Consider the following 20,473-nt stretch of genomic DNA (forward strand, 5'->3'; position numbering starts at 1 on the left):
AGATTAAATCGCACTATGTGAAAGAACTTACTTTGTTTCTATAACGTTTTGGCTTATTTAAAACTTCTGTCATGTCCTCTTGACCTCATCCTCTCTTGACCTCATCCCCAATCTTAAATAGCCTACGTAGCAAACGTTTCCGTGGGGTTTGGAAGCAAAGAGAGACCGAGGAACGGGATTTTCCGTGTTTTGTCTGCGCGGAAAATGGGGCGAGAACCAAAAAAACCCAGAAAGACGGGGGTGGGAGAGGTGAAGGAAGGAAACTTGCTTCCGTCCTTCCCCTCCCCTCCCCTCTCTTTTACTCGCTCCATTTTTCGCGCTGTAATTCTTTACTCCCGAACCCCACAGAAACGCTTGCTACGCAGGCTAATCTTAAAAGATGATTTCCACCCTCGTATAAAACCAGCATGCGCAGTAAGGAACGAAGACTAGAGGTACGAGATTGGATGATTTCCAGTCCGTTCTGCGCAGCCTCAGAACCCCAATGTTTGTGAGTCTCACTCGATGGAATGCGAATTGAACACACAAATACCTCATCTTCGAAGCATCTTAAAATTTTTTTCCAACAGTTTCTTCAGTTGATTTTTACAGCTTCGAAGGTGTTTCACCTAGTGATGTCAGACAGAACGAAGCATAAAGCTTCGCATCCATAATGGCGGTTGACACGAAACTTTAAATTTACTTCATGTAAGTAGTTAGCGAAATGTTACATTTTGTGACATCTTACATGAACTAAAACAAACGTAAACAAACTCGAGAGTGTCAGAAGCACCTCATTCTAGGAACGAGGTTGCTTTTCAGTGATTTCAGTTTCAAGTGAGGTTTCTCAGCCTTAACACGTGGCTGAGGCCGAAGAGGGCTGGGGCCGTGTCTGGAAACTCGACTGGTGTATTATAATTCTTAAACCTGATAGAAGTGTTAAATCTATTCGCTTTTTCCTTCTCAGAAATTTTGTTTTTCCTCTGCTACTTCTTACCAACCCAAACAGAGTTATTCTGTCAACAAAACATGTTAATTTGAAAGACGATGCTGGTGTTCACGATAAAGGGCTTCCTTCCCACGGGGCATAAACCGTGATCACAGATTTTGAAGAGGATGCAAATTGATGATAGCATGAAATCTCACAGGCCAGACATTTTCATGTCGAAAATATTCACGGTTGCCGGCAAATATCACTGAAAAATGAATTTGAGGATGTGTAGTGCGGAGAAGGTTTCGGAAATTAGTAACAGATTGTCGCACGCACAATCGCTGAACCACCCGCGATGTCTTCGTAAACCTTTAAAACGTGACTGAGCTCACGGCGAACAAAGTTTTTTTTAATTCGTTTGAAAAGATTTCTCTGATGTCATGTTTCGATTAACAGCGATCACTGATCACTGCAACCTTTTGATTATTTGTTTGCTATTCACGGCGCCGTAATCAGAACGTATTTTGTCGGCACACAATAAGAAAAATAGAAGAAGAAGAAGTAAAAAAAGACAGACCAGCTGATAAGTTCTAGTAAAAAACGCTTCGTGCGACTAGCCTCGTTCCCAACAAGACTGGCATTGGTGTAGTGCATTCAGTATGATGTATATAGTGCATTCTGTGTTTTTATTATTACGGTGCGGTTAGCTTTTAACAAGTGCAAATCGCTGAAATTAAAAATTTTCGTTTTAGTGTTTCAAAAGAGCAATAGTCATTTCTTGAGATGCGGATTACGTGTAGCGAACTTCAGAATGAGAGATTCTTATGTTTATTTATTTATTCTGTAATTAAATTTACATTTCCAAATTGATCAGATTTCGATCCAGATATAATTTTCACAATTTTGACGCGCAGATGCGCAGACAAATAATATCAACACCAATGCATCGATTTACGTTTTAATCCTTTGAAAATGTTTTTTTGCTACAGCGCTGTGCGTCATTTATCTTCACTTAATCTGTTAAAAAAAATAATCTGCAAAAATAAGCCAGATGAATTCATGAGTTGATGAAATGAATTGCAACATTTACAAAAATCAAATCTTCTTTTAGGCTGCTTAAATTTAAATGATTTTGTCGGAAATTTATGCAACTCTATATAATACGGAGTTCAGCCTTTTCCACTCCTTTGAAATTATTATTTTTTGCTTAATTCTTTCTTTCCGAAAAAAAAAATTATCTTTTTGAAATCCAAATGTTTTTCTCCTGAATGTCTGATTTGCTTTATGGAACAATGAATTTAATTGTCACAATTGCTGTTAAATATTTCGAAACATTTTGCATCTCCCAGAAATCGAAAAGTATAGAAATAATAATTGTTCGAAATTCAGTTATTATGTTTGATCTTTCCGTAAAAAAAAATTTGGAGAGTTTATAAAAATGCAATGTACAATGTTTATCATGTTTAATCCCCTACGGGGAAATTTTGCCCCTATAAATATCAACACGAGTGGTTTTTAAATTCAAAACACTTTATTTGCCGAAAAAAAAAATCATATTACAGCGAAGACACTACAAATTCAGGTGGTAGTATCTTGTCTTGTTATCTTAAAATAACAAGACAATAAATCTATAAATCTCGACATCAGCACAAAACTAAGTCGCGTAAAGTTTATCAATTGACATGATGTCCTCTTGACCTATGATCTGGAAATTTTGGTCGACGAAGAGGTGTTATTTTCGCAATAGAGAGGAGCGGCTGGGAGAAGCCATCTGTAGTTGGCGTGGCATTCGAAGGAGACCTTTTAGAAGATGTGCGCGACTTTTTGGAAGACGAGGAAAGTTGCTGAGGGAGGGCACTGCCAGATGTGCCACTGTCTGAAATGTCCCTGCCATTTGCAAAAATCGATGTTAAAACCGTCATTCTCGGATTTTCTTTTACAGTGAAATCTGAGCGCCCTGGATTGCTAGGTCGGTTATCGCGTATATCGACATTCATCTCGCCTTTACAGTGCTTTGTTTTCCTCCTTTCAAGTTTCTTTTTGAACTCAATACTTGCTAACGTTACTCCCCTGGTCGGCCACGAGGAAGACCTCGAAGACGCAACAAATGAACCGCTGTTAACAAACACGCCAGCTTTGGAGAAGCTTCCTCGCTGTGAGTCCCCGCGGTTGTTTATTCGAGGCAACAAGGGAGACTTGGGTAACACAGAGCGTCTTCTTGGAGCGGTCGTCATAGATTTTATCATGGCAATGGCTGTGATTGCTTCTTGAGAGGTTTCGTCGTAATCCATATTTCAGAGTTCTTTCGTATTTTGAATTTGTTTCCGTCGATATCAGGCTTCAGCCGGTTCGCTTCGTTTCCGTGTGGTATCTGGCGAAGCGTACAATTTGCCGATATTTTCCTGCCGTTCGCACTTATCCTAAGATTCACACAGCCTACCACTCGGCTTCAGTTCCCTTTCTTATCGCCGACTTGACGTAAATTGCATTTGTTTTCCGACAACTTGTGCTCCAGGCAAACTATTGACAGGCTTGAAAATGTGCACTGATGATTTCTCCAGTTAATTCAGCGCATTCACAAAGCAGTAATTTTTATCCTTAGCTCAATTGTCCCTTTTACCGGCATTGTTTCAGCAAAGAATATAAAAGTACTTTTTCAGCAATACGGAGGAAATTGGTTTGCCTCGCGGAATAATTATGAAAATTTATACTTGCTTGAATTTCATAAACTCGGCGCTGACTCGGCGCAATGAAATCCCTAGAGGTCAAATAAATTTGCAACTAAGTTGTGGACTGACATGTCTGGCAGACAGCGAAATACACAGCTGCCTCCTTGGCTTGTTATAATCATGTTATTATATATATATGTTTGCAGTAATTCCTCGCAGCTGTAGAGGTTGTCAACCAGACTGTCATTCAAGACTTACTTGAATGGTTTCCTTGTTAGCTGGTACTTGAGTAGTCTTCTAAATCTGTGAATATCTTTAGAGTAGAATATTAAGAAAAAATTATGTTTCATCTCAGGTAGAACGCTTTAAGGCTGGTCTGCTTGGAAATATAAATTCATTTTATTTCATGTCACTACACTTTCATCTCGATCTACTCCTTTCATCTCGAATTGTACAATGTAATATGAATATTACATTTGTTTCCAATTTACGGTCTTGAAAATATTGCAGCTTGTTAAAGACTCGAACAAGCAGTAAATGAACACTACAATATACCTTTATGTCAACTCCTCAGAATTGTTTCCAGGCAGCAGTAGCACAGTGACATGCAGCTTCTAACGGAAATTAACTTTTATTCATTACAATTATATCCTCGTATAAGATTCTCATAATTGTCATTCTCCAATCACAATAAAGCACGAGTACCCTGAAGGTTTGTTACGTCATGTCACAAGAGAACCACGGGATTGCTGTGAGTTCGGAAGTGTTCGGCCAGCTGTTCGTCTTTCATTCGCGCTCGTGTCAGAGAGGACCTTAGGGCGAGGATCAGGAACCATGATGTCCCCAATAATGATGACCGCGGGGTACTCCCACATAAAACGGACGGAGGTGCTCGTCGGAAATTTTGAAAAGAATCCCTGGCTTGAATTTTTTTCACCCCTAAGCGGTACCAATTCTAAAACAACGCATTAACTGTAACTTTAATAGTTTTGAATGGCATTGAAGACGCCTGCTTCGAATACCTTCTACTCATAAAGTTGATCATTAAATATCTCCTGCTATATATTTTTTTCAGCTCAATGCTCTAAAGGGTACTGCAAAAGCTCCAGTTGTGGTTCTTATAAGGCTGAACAGCCTAAGAAGTACCAAAACCGGTACGAGCACCACTTCCGGCATTCAGGTCAGGGGAGGCACTGCAAAAGCTAGTCACAGGCTAAAGAATAGACCAGGTTATTTCTTCTTTTTTCTCCTGAGGCTTTTTTCAAATCACAACAATTCGGAACGATTTCTCTCGCCGATACTAGCTATTCAAAAATTAGAGCTAAGCTTAAGTCTCATGTAAATATAACAGGCAGTAGAGCGGTTTTCAATAGGTCATTTTCGTATTCTCGGTAATGGACTGGAACTAGCTCGCAACTGAGGTTAATGCGTGGAGTCTTTTCAAATGCAAATGACATTAATCTCTTTTTAATGATATTCTCCCGTACGAGCCTCCATTGCAAGCTAGTTCCAGTCCAATACCGAGAATACGAATATGGTCTATTGAGAGTCATAACACCAAAACCAAAGTAATGTATGATTACTTTCGACGCTTAACTGAAAACCAGTCTATTGTGGCCAAGTACCAAGCATTGTTAAGTGAACTTTAATAAATATTAAATTCTTGCTAGTTTCCTCGGTTATAGCCTGTTCCAGACTCTCGATCGGTAGTTGGGGACGAGCGAAAAAAAGAGGGCGAGCGAGAGACAAAACGAGGGAAGACTAGCCTTAGTTCTCCCTCGTTGTTTCTCTGGCTCGTCCCTTTTGTTTCGCTCGTCCCCAGCTACCGAGAGCCTGGAACAGGATTCCTCAGTTAGTGGTGTTATAACTCCTGTAGCCTGCGTAGCAAGCGTTCCCGTTCCGCATTCTGGCCCTCCACAAATTAGACCATACCCCCCGACTAAATTAGACCATACCCCTTCTTGCCCCGACCCGTCAATTTTTTTGCTCTCGCCCCAATTTTTGCGCGACCAGAGTTTCTTCGTTCGTTACTCGCTATGCAGACTATATATAGCAGCTAGAATTTTGTTGACACTTGGATAAAGCTATCATTGTCATTGTTATCAAATAGCTTGTACTCAGTGATCTAAAAACAAGGGTGTGGTCATTGTAAGTCATACCAAGCCTCGGTAAATAAATCAATTATTTAACTTGTCCACGGATATCCTATAAAGTCTTAGTAGTGATCGTTGTTCAAATAATAAGTTTTTGACTTCGTTCAATGATAATGTTTCTATGAATGTTCTATTAACATTTTATCAACGACGGAGACGAATATGACGGTGACGAGCCCCAAATAGCCTTTACACTGCTATCAACAACGGAACCTTCATTACACAATTCAAGTACAAACATATTTTGTTTAGTAAGGCGATTTTTCTGATAACCTGTGCCAGGCCGGCATCTCGGCTGTAGCCGAGCCTCTCTTGCGCGATCGTTTTCTGACGAACAATAGACTGCAAGGCTGTTTAGCTGATTTTGGGCATTTTGGTCATAAATAGGGTATGGTTTTTGCACTCTAGCCTTGATATCGGTATGGTTTTAAGAAGAAGCCAATTTTTCATCATTATCGAAAAGAAAATCAACAAAAACCCTTCACAACTTATGTTTACGGTAATTTAACATTGGTCTGAACTAGGGAACTGATTATAACGCAGGTCTGAAACAGGGTTTTGATTTAAGGGTTAGGTCATATATAGGGTTTAGAATTTTTGGTCAGGCCATAAATAGGGTAAGGGTTTTGGGAAGCAGGCTGCACACCCCCACCAAATTTTTCTGGGAGTATGCCCCCCCCCGGGCATGATGAGAACCGATAAAGTAGGATCGCAACGGTGGACAGCTGTTTCGCCCTTCTTGGGGCTCGTCAGCACTGTGTAACGAAGATATGTAACGCCAGCCCAACAGCCAACGCACATAAATTGCAAAATGACTGGTTCATTATATAGGTCTTGCAGTCTATTGTTTGTCTTCATACATTTTTTTGGCTGATCAGATCTCTAGTAGATCCTACGTTGGTAGCGTTTATCGTATGCGGTCCCTTGCAGTTTCTGGTCTTCTGACGGTGCGCGAGAGCTGCATGGCTATAAACATCTCATATCCAACAACCGTGAGTAGAATAATTGTTTTATTAGAAACACACCCAAAATATAGAAACTAAAATAAAAAAAATACATATAAAATAAAAATAAAACGCCCCCAAAATTACGCGTTCATCTACTATATTTGGAGAGCATCATTGTAATTATTCATATACCATGATAGCTAAGCCAATGAAAACTCTTGAATTGCATAACTACATGGTATGTAAGCAAGCAATGCTAGCTAAGACAGCTAATGCTTGAAAGCACGTCTTTCAGCTCGTTAAATTGTGCTTTATATGTTCAGCTTTGAAAATTATACTTGACTGTCTTGTTTACGAAATGTTGTTTATACAAGAGCTCAAGCCATCACTAAAAGTGCAATCTGACTCGATTCGCGGAAAGCTTTAGCCAGCTATCTATTAGCATTCTTGCATACAATCACGCGGTCAGGAACTGAGCTGAATTGTCATCTAATGATTTTCAACATATCAAAAACTCGACTCTTTTTAACAACTTTGACATATAACGAATTTTCATCCTTGATATGAGTAATGATGCCGGATGCGTCGAAACGTTGTATCGCGTGACTTTTAATATCTCTTGTTAAATGCTTCAACAAGCAATTGACCATCCGATAATTACACTGCAGCAATTATTCGTGTCATGTGGCGGTGCAGTGAATATTGGTGAACATTTTTCGTGACGTAGTCTGGGTAAATAATAACCAATATTAACCTAGCCTAAGGCGAGAAATTGCGAAATATATAGGGTTTGTTACATTGAAAGATCTTTATCGTCAAACAAAATTCTTTTCTTGAAAGGCTTGTCAATTCGGACCGAGATTTGCTCTGGTAATTAATCCAGTTTCTATTTTATAGTTTCACTCATAAGCTTTATTTTGCTTGCTTCAAAGACGGCTATCTGTAGCCTAACTAATAACAATAAACCGTCATAACAACTCGAGAAACCACTCAATTAGGAATGAACATATGGTCTCGCACAACCCAATGAAGTGCTTTGTTATTTGTGGGTAGCAAAGGGGCGGAGACGGGGGCGTGATCTTGTTTCATTTCACGCTCGAATGAATCAAAACTCACGCGTTAAATATACTTTTAGCTGTTTTTCAGAAATGTGTGTTCATAAACTCACGTGTCAGGTATGTCTTTGAGTTGCTTTTCACGCGTTACACACTTATTTTGCCCTCATCACATGTCACATATACCATTTACCACCTCTTTTATTCGTGAGTCCTTTACCCGAGCCCTTAAATTAATCTTCGCTCCCGTTCACTCTCAAGATATGTTTCCTAACAAGACTCATCTCGACATCACGGTTACTGAAATGAGTAATTTCGTTTAACAGTACCTACAAGGCAATTTTCGTGCATCTAAGCAAATCTGACTTGGGCACAGAGAATCCTGAGGTGCATTTTTATTTGAACTTGTGTTAGCTTGACAATGGTCAGCCTAGACCGAAATTGCGCTTCTCAAATTAAATCCTTGAAGAAAAAACTAAGCTGAGAAGAACTTAGACGAAGAAGTTGCCAATTTACAATTTTACTCCGTCTGCTTATGATATAGCTGAGTCATGGCGGATAGACAGAAGGCCGAAATTGCGCTTCTCAAATTAAATCTTTGAAGAAAGAATTAAGCTGAGAAGGACTTAGACGAACAACTTGCCAATTTACAATTTTACTCCGTCTGCTTATGATATAGCTGAGTCATGGCGGATAGACAGAACAAAGTTAACTAATGATTTTAATTACATCTTAAAACACTTCATCGATATTGAAAATGCGCACTGCTGGTTTCAAACTCACCGACGTTTCTTATTCATGCAACCCAAGATGGGCAGCATTGCTGCAGTGCCGGTTGGAAATGAACGGGGAGGGCCTGGGGAACAGCAAGTGAGGGCTTCAACCTTGTCGAATACTAAACTACTTCTTACAGATTTTTTGCCACACTTTTTTTTGCTTACAAACTGCGTTGATTTTTAATTGCGTGATGTGAACGTGCATGGTGTTAGTGAGAGCAGAATCACTCGCAGACAACACCATATATAACACTTCCGAGCGGCATTTCAATAATTTACGGAAATGTTTTAAACTTATCTGAAGTGAAGTTTAAGACTTCTTGATGTTGCTTAAGGAGTCGCGTTTCGTTGCTGGCTTCTTTTTTTTTTGTTTTTGTTTTTTTTTGTTTGTTACCAAAGGTTTGTGAATACTGGTCCAATTGTTACAATATCTTGGCGTGGTCGTTTGTCCTTTTTTCCTCTTGTGGTTTTCACTTAAGTCGCCTCTTTAACTTGCCTCTTCAGTTTTAGAGTTGTTTTGGACTGACCACAAAACCAAGGAATTTTGTTTTTCATCTTCTGTTGACATACCAAGCGTAGCAGCAGCTAATGGATAAGGCGAGAGGACAAGGATGACGAAGGGGAGGGTAAGGAAAAAAGAAAAAGAGTGAAAAAAAGGAAAGACTGGGGGAGAAAAGAGGGCTGGGAACAAACACAAACGCGGAACCCGTGTCTGTTCTCTGTCATGCCGCTGATAAGAAATTTTACTGTAGCTCAGTCCAGCTAAAGAGCAGTAATCATTCATTTTAAATAGATAAAGAAACATTAAGTTACGGATTAATCAGAACACTTTTAGAAAACGACATTCCTTAGAAAACAAGATAATTGAAATTCGATTTTGCTTAGAATCAGGTATTTAAATTTCGGCGTCTGATCCGGCGGCGCTATTTATATCAACGGCACGAGTGACGTAAGAAAATTATACCGTTTAATTGATTTCGAATCATTCCCCGTCACTCCTGTACTAAAATAAGGATCATTACGTTTCTTATTTTTGGACAGAATGAGCTAGCAAAATTTCAGCCTTTACGTACTGAACTAAACAAGGAAATAAATGCATCCTATATTGAAACACATAGATGCCAACAATTTCACAGTTAGCGACCCGTCAGCCTAGGCGCCCAGAAACGTGCCACTATTCTTCAAAACTGGTAAACAAATATTAAGCCATATTTTGTTATGTAAACGGTCAGCGTAAAAATAGTCTGCTGTTTCCACCGACCCATATATCTGAACACAAAAACGTGTTGCTCAGAGACTTTCAAAGCATTCAATTTGATTGCTTTCGTATATCTGACGTAGAGCTAAGCAACAGTCGGTGCTCAATATGAACTAAATATATAAAGTCATTTAGATCATCTATCATGATTCATTTACCTTAAGAGCTGCGGTTTTATATCCAGTTTCCGCCGGATCTTAAGCTAAGTGACAAAGCTATGATGAACACTACCGGTTTCTATTCAACGATGCAAACTGACGTCTACCTTCCTCAACGTCGTCAGTATAAAGACTTTATTTTTCTAGCACCATTTATGGTCATTTGTCAGACTGGTAACATTACAAACTCCTCAGTCGATCGTTTGTGTTTTTCATGAGATGTGATCCTAAATTTGCTTGCATTATATTTTTTGAAGCTGGTAAGAAAGGCAAACTTTCGAAGAAAATAAAACCAAAAAAATAAAATAAAACTCCGTTCCTCTGTTTCAACTATATTTCGTTTCGGTCATCGTAGTGCCCAATGCCTCCGGAGGACTTATTTTTCGAGGCATGGCAAGATAACTTTTTTTTTCATTTGATCACTGCTGTGATTATGACCGAGTATGAACTCTGTCTTGGCTTATAATCTGAATTCCAGCAGGTGGGCTTACCTGATGCAATCTCAGTCAAAATCGGATAATCTCTGCAGGAAGTTTTCAGTTCATGAAGATGTTTTGTCTTTCAACACAGTAAGACAAACAGGAACAACATGGAAAACATGTGCATGATAGCGGGGGCCGATCCACATGTTTTATAACAGGTGTTCATTATTGAGGAGGAACACGTTGTTAAAAGTCTTTGTCAGGCGGATCAACTTCTTTACTATCCCAAGATTTATGGCTGACGCAATTTGTCATTTCCTAAAGGACTATTTTTTTTAACATGCCCTGTGACTCAAACTAATTTTCTGCTTATCCCACCGTTGCCTTAGAAAACCAGATATTATTTAAACTAATCCGAATGAACTATAAAAGATTGTTTTCCAACTGACAAGGACGGAGTTTACGTCAAGGTGTCTAAATCCTATTTCGAGTATTTTTAGGAGCATAATTTTAGCTATTTCGTAAGTTTCCGATTGCGCAATAGCTCTTTCTAATAAAAACGTAAACTAGCTGGTGGACTAGAAAGACAAACCAAAACAAGGATCTAAACGGACGAAATTACTAGTATCGAACTATTCAGTAATATGGCGCGTGTGTTTTAGAGTAAATACACCTTTTAACTAAGAAAGCACAAGCTCTACACCGAAATCAATGAGGAGTTTTCAAATTATGCAGGATTATTGCAATATTTGCGTAGTGGGTGTGTAGTTATAGAGACGAAAGTAACAAGCGACAAGTTGACAGCTTTCTTGCAGTTTCTAAGTAAGCAGCTGAGAGGATTTGTTAAGAATTTAAGGAGGAAGACTCTCTCTTGAAATTAAGTGTTGATAGAATGTCAGTGTACGTATTTGAAATCTTTTATTGTTGTGGGGATCTCCGCTGTGCAATTGCGTCATCGGTCCTCGGGATTGGCGGGAAAATCCCGCCAAAGTTGTTAGATGCTTCTAAAGATTCTAAATACGATTCTTTACCTTTCTTTTAAATCCTTGGCTTATTAAACATTTTGTTTGCTCAATAATCATTCTCGGAACGAGAGAAAAGAAACTTTAGCCTACGCTTTTCCCGCCGAATCTTTAATCAGCCTGTGTGGGCGGCAGTAATTATCGGGATGCGCCGTTGATCGGCCCCGACGTACTTCCGATCGATGCTACAGTATTCATAAACTTCGTTTCAATGGCGTGTCGTGAGTGCTATGTTCCTGGGTAGATCAATTTTCAGGATCTAGTGACCTATAGCATGTACAAGGTGAGGTTTGACTAGTATATATGAAGGATTTAGGACTTGTATCTAAAACTACAAATACGTTAAGTTAGTTCCTCGAAGTTCAGTCTTACGTGTGCAACCGCCAATTAAAAATGTGTACCTCGCTAAGAAAGAAAATATTCCCCTGTATTTCTCCATAAAGAGTATCAAACAGAGCAAATTGATGTGTATTAAGTAGTACGTTATCATTTGACTCGTTTTAAGCTCGAACAAAGAAAAATCACGTTATAAAATACGTTGAATTTCGTGTAGTTTTGGCCGACTGGTTATTTGTAGTAAATTTGCGTTGTCTGTATACAAACACTGAGCGCCCACGAAATTCATGAATGAAATTCTTTTGAGGAGGCATAATTTGCCGCTAAATCACATCTAGGCCTTAAGAAGAATAACTTGTAACGACTTTTTCGCCTTCGAACGCTCAGCTGGAGGTAAATTTTACATGTCGTAGCTTTCGAAAATTTTCGGTGGGTCGAATTGAATGGTAGTGAAATCTAAGCATGCACGTGCGTATGCGCTGATGATTTTCGTGGTTCACGCGCTTTCCTATTTACTTAAAAACATATCGGCCTTTAATGGCTTCTTATTCAAAATTCCTTAAAATTTGAGGCTGTCAAAGAACGGACAAGCGGCGAATAGGTAATACTGTGTTTAGTTTTTCACCTGCTCTGTCCTGTCTGGGGTCTGTCGAATTCCTTGCCGGACGTAAACGTAATGTTTTCGTGACAGCCAAAATCAGTTCGTTGCCATGCGATTTAAGAAGCTGGTTTCGGAATAAACCCGAGGAAAGTTCCCGATAGTTTTCTCGGTAAATTCTATCTTCGATATCAAATCGGTAAAAGTTAGCGAGGCAAATTTGGATTTTGGATAATTGCTGAACTCAGTACTTATGTGTTCTCGCACTAGCAAGTATTAAATTAAAATTAACGACATTCACTGGCGTGAAAAAATGGCCCATTGAATACAACAACTAATTTTTTGGATGCCTGGCATTTTGACTGTTTCGTTGTTTATAAGCCTGAACTGTCAAAGGCTTTTCAAACAATCTATGCCAGTGGTTGATTTAGTTAATTCAAACACGATGCCCGTCAGTGCATCTGTTGAAGGGAAAAATTCTCTCGAACTAAGCTTATGTTTATGTTTTATTAATCAGTTTTACGTATTTTGTGCTAGTCAGTCTTTCCATTCACGAGAGCTATTGAACTTTTTTAATTGCAACGATGCTAAATTGAATGGGAAAATTGAGATCCCGCCGGGAAACATAATGTTTTTGAATGAATAACAATGTCGCCGAACTTCATGTTATTTTTTCTCCAGTACATCATTTATCGACAGTGCAGTGTAACGCCTCTTTCACGGTAATGTTTTAAACGAATCAATAATTGCCGGCTGGATGCACGATGCCAGAAAATACTTAGATGTGGTGTGATTACTTAGTGGCCAACTGATCGCAATTAAGGCAATTTTCTAAATGATAATTATAAATTCGAATTTCGTTCGAACTCGCAAATTATACGTTGCTGATGTCAAGAACAACTAACATTATTTACTATTAGACCGGAAGACATTTGTACGATTTACGTGCGCATCAATCATATAACCGCAGCTTCAAGAGCTTGAAAGAACAAGGAATTTCAAAAACTCGTCATGTGATTATGAAAACTTTCGTCATGTCATGATTTCATAAAGATGATATTGGTCATGTTTTTGAAGAAATTAAAGACCTCCGCGGTTGGAAATCATAATATTTGTAATTTACATCGGGGAGTTTGATTTGGATTTCTCATTCAAGGAGAACTGAGCCGACATGAACCTTGTATGTGCTTTTGCGGGCCATTACTAATTAAGCAAATGTGGACGTCTTAGTGCTGTGATAACGTGATGTAGCCGAAAAGCAAAACAAATCCTATTTCCTTGAATTACGTAACAGCAAATCCACTATCACTAACACTACGAGATTAAAATCTCAACATTTTCAATCTGGTTTATCTGTAATTCTATAATTAGAAGCATAAACTTCTAAAAGCCTCTGATCTTATCGAAAGTAGTGAAATTCTTTCCCATTCGCTTATACAATAGACAAGGCCGGAGATGCAAATAAAAACGAATATATTTGTAAACATTGTCTGTCTTTCCATTTCTCACGCACACCTTGGCTGTTTTGTCACGTTACACCGCTGATCAAGATTCTAAATGTGCTTGGGTAAGCTTGGCATGTGCACAGTTGTTTTTGTGGTGTGATGTGCAAAACATTTCCTGAATGGACGGAACTTCTTAAAAAGTACTCTAGATCTCCAGCTGGAATATTCGTCAGGGAAATGTCAAAATATGATAATTAGCGGAACTATACTTGACAGATGCTTCATTCGGAAAAACGCAACAGTAATATTCGAACTTAAGACTTTAGTTGGACCTGTAAATGTGATACGTTTTAATTTCTATCAAACATTTTTCCGCCAGGCGTTGTGTTGTTTGGGATCCAAATGCGTGGCTACTCAGCTCTTTCCCAGGCGCTCCGAGGAGGCGTTTTGAAAACCGCCCAGGCGTTGATGGGTGCTTACCATTTAGCAAAAAAATCCTTAAATTTCGGTTGAAAGTCAAATGGAACAGTACTTTTCCGGAAAATCCGTTTGGAAATTGTAGACTACCTCCAGAGGTAGTCCTTATTTTCCGTTCGGAACGGAATGACGGAAATTTCCTTACCATTTGGTAAATTTTCCAGTTTCCAGTCTCTCATCAGCCGAAAACAATTATGAGAAATCGAATTGCAAATGGTGAAACGTCATCTCATTCGGTTGTGTTGATTGCTGACGGTCATCCCAAAAGGTTCATTCTGACAAATGGTAAGCACCCAATATTTGCCCAAATTGTGTGCAAAATGTTGACAAAAAACAGCCCTTCTTTTGAATTATTTAATACTAGAATGCACTGTAGTTATAACAACAAAAGTGACAGATATGTAAAGAAATTTAACGGCAGAAGGGTAGATTGATGCAAGACTAAAAAAAGCTAAGGGCGATGTCTACATGCAACGAGCATCCCTGCAGTACCATGTAGAGAGTTGCCCCGCGCCACCTCCCTTGAAGAAGAGACTCTTTGTAGAAGCATTGCTTGCAGGCTAAACACCTCAATATGCCTTGATGTTCGCTCCACGATTTTGCGAAAGTGTTGTCTCGCTGTGCCGGTTTGAACTTCACATATACAGATAATAGTCAGGTGACGATAAAGCCATTTTGAATTCTTGTTTTATCCTTCGTTAATCGTCTAAACTAGAGGAGTATAAGCGCAGGAGAGAATAGCGCCCAGTCATGGTTTCTCTCTCGTTTTTCCCTTGCCCTGCACGACGTTTTACCAGAGAAAAATAAGAAAGAGGTCACATTTTCCAACAACCCAAGACCACAAACATTCTATTGAACTCGGTAACCCTTTGTCTTTATAAAACAGGAAGGCTTTTGAAATAACTGCAAAACACTACACTGCTCTAACCCCCCTTGGGTATTAGGACATTATTATGATTTTCAGCTGACCTTGGTAGTTGCTTATTTTGTTGATAAAGGTCGGTGTTGTTAGAAACATTCCACATTGGAACTTTTGAGAAGTTAGAATTTTGCACAAATCGGTGAATTTTTGAGAGTTTTTCTCTCTAGTTTTATCGCTCTGAATGAATGAACGAATAATTATTCTTGAAAAACGACTCAGCAGACGTGTGCTTAAATGGAAGTAAGATGAGTAAAATTTTACACAATATATGTGAAGTTCAAACCGACAGAGCGAGACAACGCTTTCAAAAAATCGTGGACCGAATATGAAGGCACCTTGGCGAGTTTAGGCTGCACTTAAGCAATACAATCTGAATTCAAGGAGACCTTTATACAAAATAGAAAAAGTGTAACTGTGTACTAAACATTTTTGTTTTTTATAATTTCCAGGTTTTACTGACAAATGTGCTAAGCTTCATATTGCTGCTGTGTGTGGGCCACTCGACGTTCCATCCATCGGAAGCTCTGCCGGTCGAGAAATTGCCGAAGGGCGCTCGGTGGGTGACGAGCGGCTCCGACGATGACACCGAAAGGGAAGAGACCTACAAAACACCCGAACACAAGGTGTACATGAGACTAAGCAATCCCGTGCCGCGTCTTGACAGAGACATTCACAAAAACACCCCCACTTACGTAAGGAGAGGAAAATTATTTAACAGGAATGGTTATCTTCTAAGAATAAACAGTGATGGTACGGTAGATGGGACAACCGACAAGAATTCTGTGTTTGGTGAGTGCTGTGAAGTTTATGAGTTTGTCGAAATGGGCCCGTAATAGCGAACTAATCCGCCAAACAAAGGGAATTTTATTTCGCTTGTTCTTTCCGTCAAATATTTAAAGTTTAGCCTGAATTTTTCAAGTTCGTCGATTTTAGTCCGTGTCAATCTTCTCCATTTTTAACCATCCTTGTTATGGTTTATGGTTTATTTCATCTCTTTGGTGTTTTTTTTTTATCTTAGTAAACTACTATTTTCAGGTTTCCTTCAATTTAAATGTAATTTTGTACTTGGCCAATATAACTCAAAATAATCAAAATGTTTAGAATCCTTCGTTTATAGTCCATATCCTCCGCTTGTCGATGATACATCCTCAAACATGGAAGCAAGTTGACACAGACCACGTGACAGAAAGGTTTTCTTCGACAAGAATATGTCATTGGCGATTTGCAATATACTTGGCTAAAAGCGAAGATGCAGCAAAATTTCATTGTCTGGCCGACGGTTTGAGGAAACAAATAGAACGACTGCTTGTGATATACATGTTATGAGGAGCTGGTTGAGATATGAAATCTTATACTCACAATGTAATAAAAGGTTGCTAAGTGAAAACTGACACTTGACACCAAGAGAAACTGAAACTTGTTGAAACTTCTCCCGCCTCCTCTCCTCTCTCCCACAATCACCCTCCCCCCGTCCAACCATCCCATTATGACAAGATAGTCGTTCATTAACCAATGCCGTCTTTTTCATCAACAGGTAACCTAGAGTTCCATTCGGTGGGAACGAGTTTGTTGATGATTTTGGGCTTAACGAGCCAAAGATATTTATCTATAATGGATGATGGTATCCTTTACGGAAGTGTAAGTATATTTGCGTTCTTTTTTGCCATGTCTGTAAGTTTTACGCCTGTCTACGCGACGCCCGAAGAAATCTGAAAACGGTGTTTTCACTCTGAAAACGAATGAATCAAATGTTTTTCGTCCACACTACGCCGGAGAAATTTAAAAACGCAACAATCACCGGTCATTTTGGATTTGTGTTTGAAGGAAACTCTGTCAGAGACGTCACATCATTCTCACAGTGTCATCGTTTTCGAAAAGCTCCGTTTTCAAAACGTATTTTGTCCACGGTAACACGCAAGGCGGGCGTTTTCAAATTCCTCCGGTTTGAAGAGCGTTTTCGGAAAGCTCCGTTTTCGGGACGGATTAGTGTGGACGGTAGGCCTAACCGTAGGAGCAAAGCTGCGTTTTCAAAATTTCCCGACGTAGTGTGAGTGGGGCGTTAAGGTGTTATCAGTGAATTCTGTTTTCAGTGATTTCCTGTGTTGGTACATGGTGCTGACAGCCTTCGAGACTCTTTGTTAAACGTTTTTCTTTTACTTTCCAGGAAGACCCAACGCTAAACAGTGTGTTTAGGGAAACGCATGAAGAAAATATGTTCCACTCGTTTTTGTCGTACAAAAACTCTACTTGGCTTGTTGGAATAAAGAAAAACGGAAAAGCGAAAAGGGCTTCGCGGACAAAAGTAGGTCAGAAATCAACGCAATTTTTGATTACCTACATGTAAGTCTTAGTATAAGTAGTATTGATGTAGCATTAAACTGCAAACACTGCAAAGCAGTGTGTCTCGTTATTGGCATTGTCAGTCAAGTGCAAATGTTTCTATTTTGAAGCAATATTTGATTGCTGAAATTAAAATGAATTTGAGAATAATTTAATAATTCGTTCGTTTCTTTTTGGTATGAGAACGAAACGTTAATTTTTTTGTACGGAGACCAAGTCTTCAAGTTAATATCTTTATCGCGCGTAGTCAATGTAATATATTTATATTAAAGTTTTGCGGACTGCTTTATGTGAGCGAGTCACACAAGATCGACCGCGGGCGGTGTATATTTTTTTGGAAAATCAGCTGATTGAATGAAAATTTGTTGCAGTGCGATATATTTTGTAATTTACGCCGATATTCATCTGGTGATTTCATAAAAATCATCGATAACGTCGAGGAAACGGCTAAAATTTAGGCTTGTTAATGAGCCAACATTGCCGTTATGGTAACTTCAGGAGCTAATGACTCTTGGCTCCTCGGCCACATTTCCCATTTTGAAGCATTTGTATTTGACTGCCTTTTTACACTAACTGGCTTTATTTAATTACGATTATACATAGACACACTCGTTTGTAACAGACCAAGGATTTAAAGGGATTTATCATTCGAAGTGGAGAAACAAGTGGAATCCAAGAGTGTCCTTTGCGAGATAAACCGTGAAACATTAAAATTGTACGAAAGCTTTTGTGTCTGCTCAACCTCGTTCCCAAGTGGAGAGGGAAGTCTGATAACGAGCGATGCCATGTACCTGAGCAACTGGGCTGACAAGAATCACGGGCTCAAACAATTTGAGTTTTATTATCACGTGATTTCCGTCACAAACGAGTATTTTACTACGGCAAGCCGTTGAACTGCCAGCCTTCGCAGTTTGTTCTTATTTTTATTCTTTGATTGCGCGAGGACTTGTTAAATACTGCACTTGTTTCTCCATGGCGTAGTCTTATAACACCACTAAAATACTGCTGAGTTTGGTTATATGGAATAATCTGAAAATTAATAACGATATAATAATGATTGGTTTTTGGAAGGTGGATTCGTCTCAAGGTACATGTTTACTGTGTCAGTAATTGATGTATTTTGGTATCCAGTTGTGATATTCACATAAAGTCCCGTCAACACTACGCCTGAAAAATTTGAAAAACGCAGCTTTGTTTCTACGGTGCGGCTTACCTTCTGCAGTATTCCGTCTCGAAAACGCTCCTCAAACCAGAGGAATTTGAAAACGCAAAGCTGGACGGAAATTTTCGAAAACGATGAAGTCGCGAAAATCATGTGATTTTCCTGACCTAGTTTTCTTCAAACACAAAACCTAACTGACTAGTGATTGTTGCGTTTTCAAATTTCTCCGGTGTAGTGTGGACGGTGTCCAAGGCAGCTTTATAGCAGAACGGGTTTGTTCTAAGGTTTTATTCGTGATACTTACTGTGTAAGAACTTGCCAAGCATCCACAGTGTGACTTTGCCAACCAAGGCCATCCAATAATTTTTTTCACCTGATATTTCTCAAACTCATTAATGATTCATCAAGTTTAAACAAAGGAAATCATGACCGTGACAGTGTTTGGATATCTGATCTTAATTAGCAGAGTTTTTTACGATTCTATTTCTCCGTTTTCTCCTTAGTCAGTTTAGTTTCGATTGAGAAGATGTATCAGACACTCAAGACAGTGTTTGACCACATTTCCAAACACCTCGAAGTTCGTCAAAAATACTCCGCTGCACTTCGTATTTCAACTCTCTTCTCGGTGTTTGGAAATGTGGTCAAACATGGTCTTTCGAGTCCTGTTTGATATATTACATCAAACACGACAGACCGTGTTTGACCACATTTCCAAACACCGAGAAGAGTTGAAATACGAAGTGCAGCGGAGTATTTTTGATGAACTTCGAGGTGTTTGGAAATGTGGTCAAACACTGTCTTCAGTGTTTGATATATCTTCTCAATCGAAAGTAAACTGACTAAGGGGAAAATGGAAATACAAAATCGTAAAAATCTATGCCAATTAAGATCAGATATCCATACCGTCACGGTCATGATTTTCTTTGTTTAAACTTGGTGAAGCATGAATGAGTTTGAGAAAAATTAATCAATGGTGTCTGGATGATTAAAAACGATAAAATGATCGCAAATTTCTTGTTTGACTTGTTTCTGTACAGTTGTAGTGTGCTTAGAATTCTGCAGTTAACAAATAAGGTATTCAATCATTAAGTTTGTACATAATTTTGTCGGATGGCCTTGGCTGAAGTCAGGCGTTCTGTAATGAAGTATCAAACCAATTAATATATTAGAAAATGATAAACCCTTAAAAACAAATTCTCTCGAGGAAGCTATAGAAAATATCTGAATAACCGTGTTGGTGTACGCTCTTAATGTGAGCGTTGTCAGTCTTGAGTATAAATCTACTAGCGTTCTATAACTAATGTCCTTCTCTTGTTGGCTACGCTACTTGCTATCTACTTTGTTTTAGATTGTGAGTTGCCTAGCAGTGTGCGGTTGTTAACAAAATGGCGGCTGCTTCTTTGCGTTTTCGAAGTGTCCATGAAGACGGTTTAGATAAAGTTTTGAGCGACTAGTAGATCTATACGAAAACAATTAGATTAGTTCATGTCGATTTCTACACTCGATAGTTGACTTTGGCTGCACCCTCGTCGACTATCGTGCAAACGAAACTCCGAGCTCACCGTCAAATTGTTCAATAGTGAGTGTAGCCCTTTGACGTTTCACTTTGTCAATAGTTAGTGAAACTCTACGAATTTCTTATGATATTCAGTTATAATGTTGTTAACATGGTTAATACTCTACATTAGTCAAGCACTAGTCTTGTTCGAAGGGTTTTCGTTTCGCGCTTGCTTAGCTCTCTTGAAAGTCGTGTCTTAGCCAATCAGACTTGGGTTACGCTGGTTTCCCCGCGCTTTGTACCAGTTGCATATTTCCTGCTTACT

At 39.0% G+C, this 20,473-nt stretch overlaps 1 protein-coding gene across 1 annotated transcript; it reads left to right on the forward strand.

Moving 5' to 3' along the window:
• The first annotated feature begins 11,531 nt into the window (after nucleotides 1-11,531).
• LOC145495000 (fibroblast growth factor 1-like) lies at nucleotides 11,532-17,569 on the forward strand. Its single transcript, XM_081474572.1, has 4 exons — nucleotides 11,532-11,653; nucleotides 15,598-15,937; nucleotides 16,683-16,786; nucleotides 17,313-17,569. The coding sequence occupies exons 1-4, from the start codon at nucleotides 11,645-11,647 to the stop codon at nucleotides 17,490-17,492; spliced, it is 633 nt and encodes a 210-aa protein (XP_081330698.1). The 5' UTR covers nucleotides 11,532-11,644; the 3' UTR covers nucleotides 17,493-17,569.
• Nucleotides 17,570-20,473: the final 2,904 nt, after the last annotated feature.

Source organism: Orbicella franksi, chromosome 8 (genome assembly GCF_964199315.1).
Source record: "Orbicella franksi chromosome 8, jaOrbFran1.1, whole genome shotgun sequence".
Taxonomy (NCBI): Eukaryota; Metazoa; Cnidaria; class Anthozoa; order Scleractinia; family Merulinidae; genus Orbicella; species Orbicella franksi.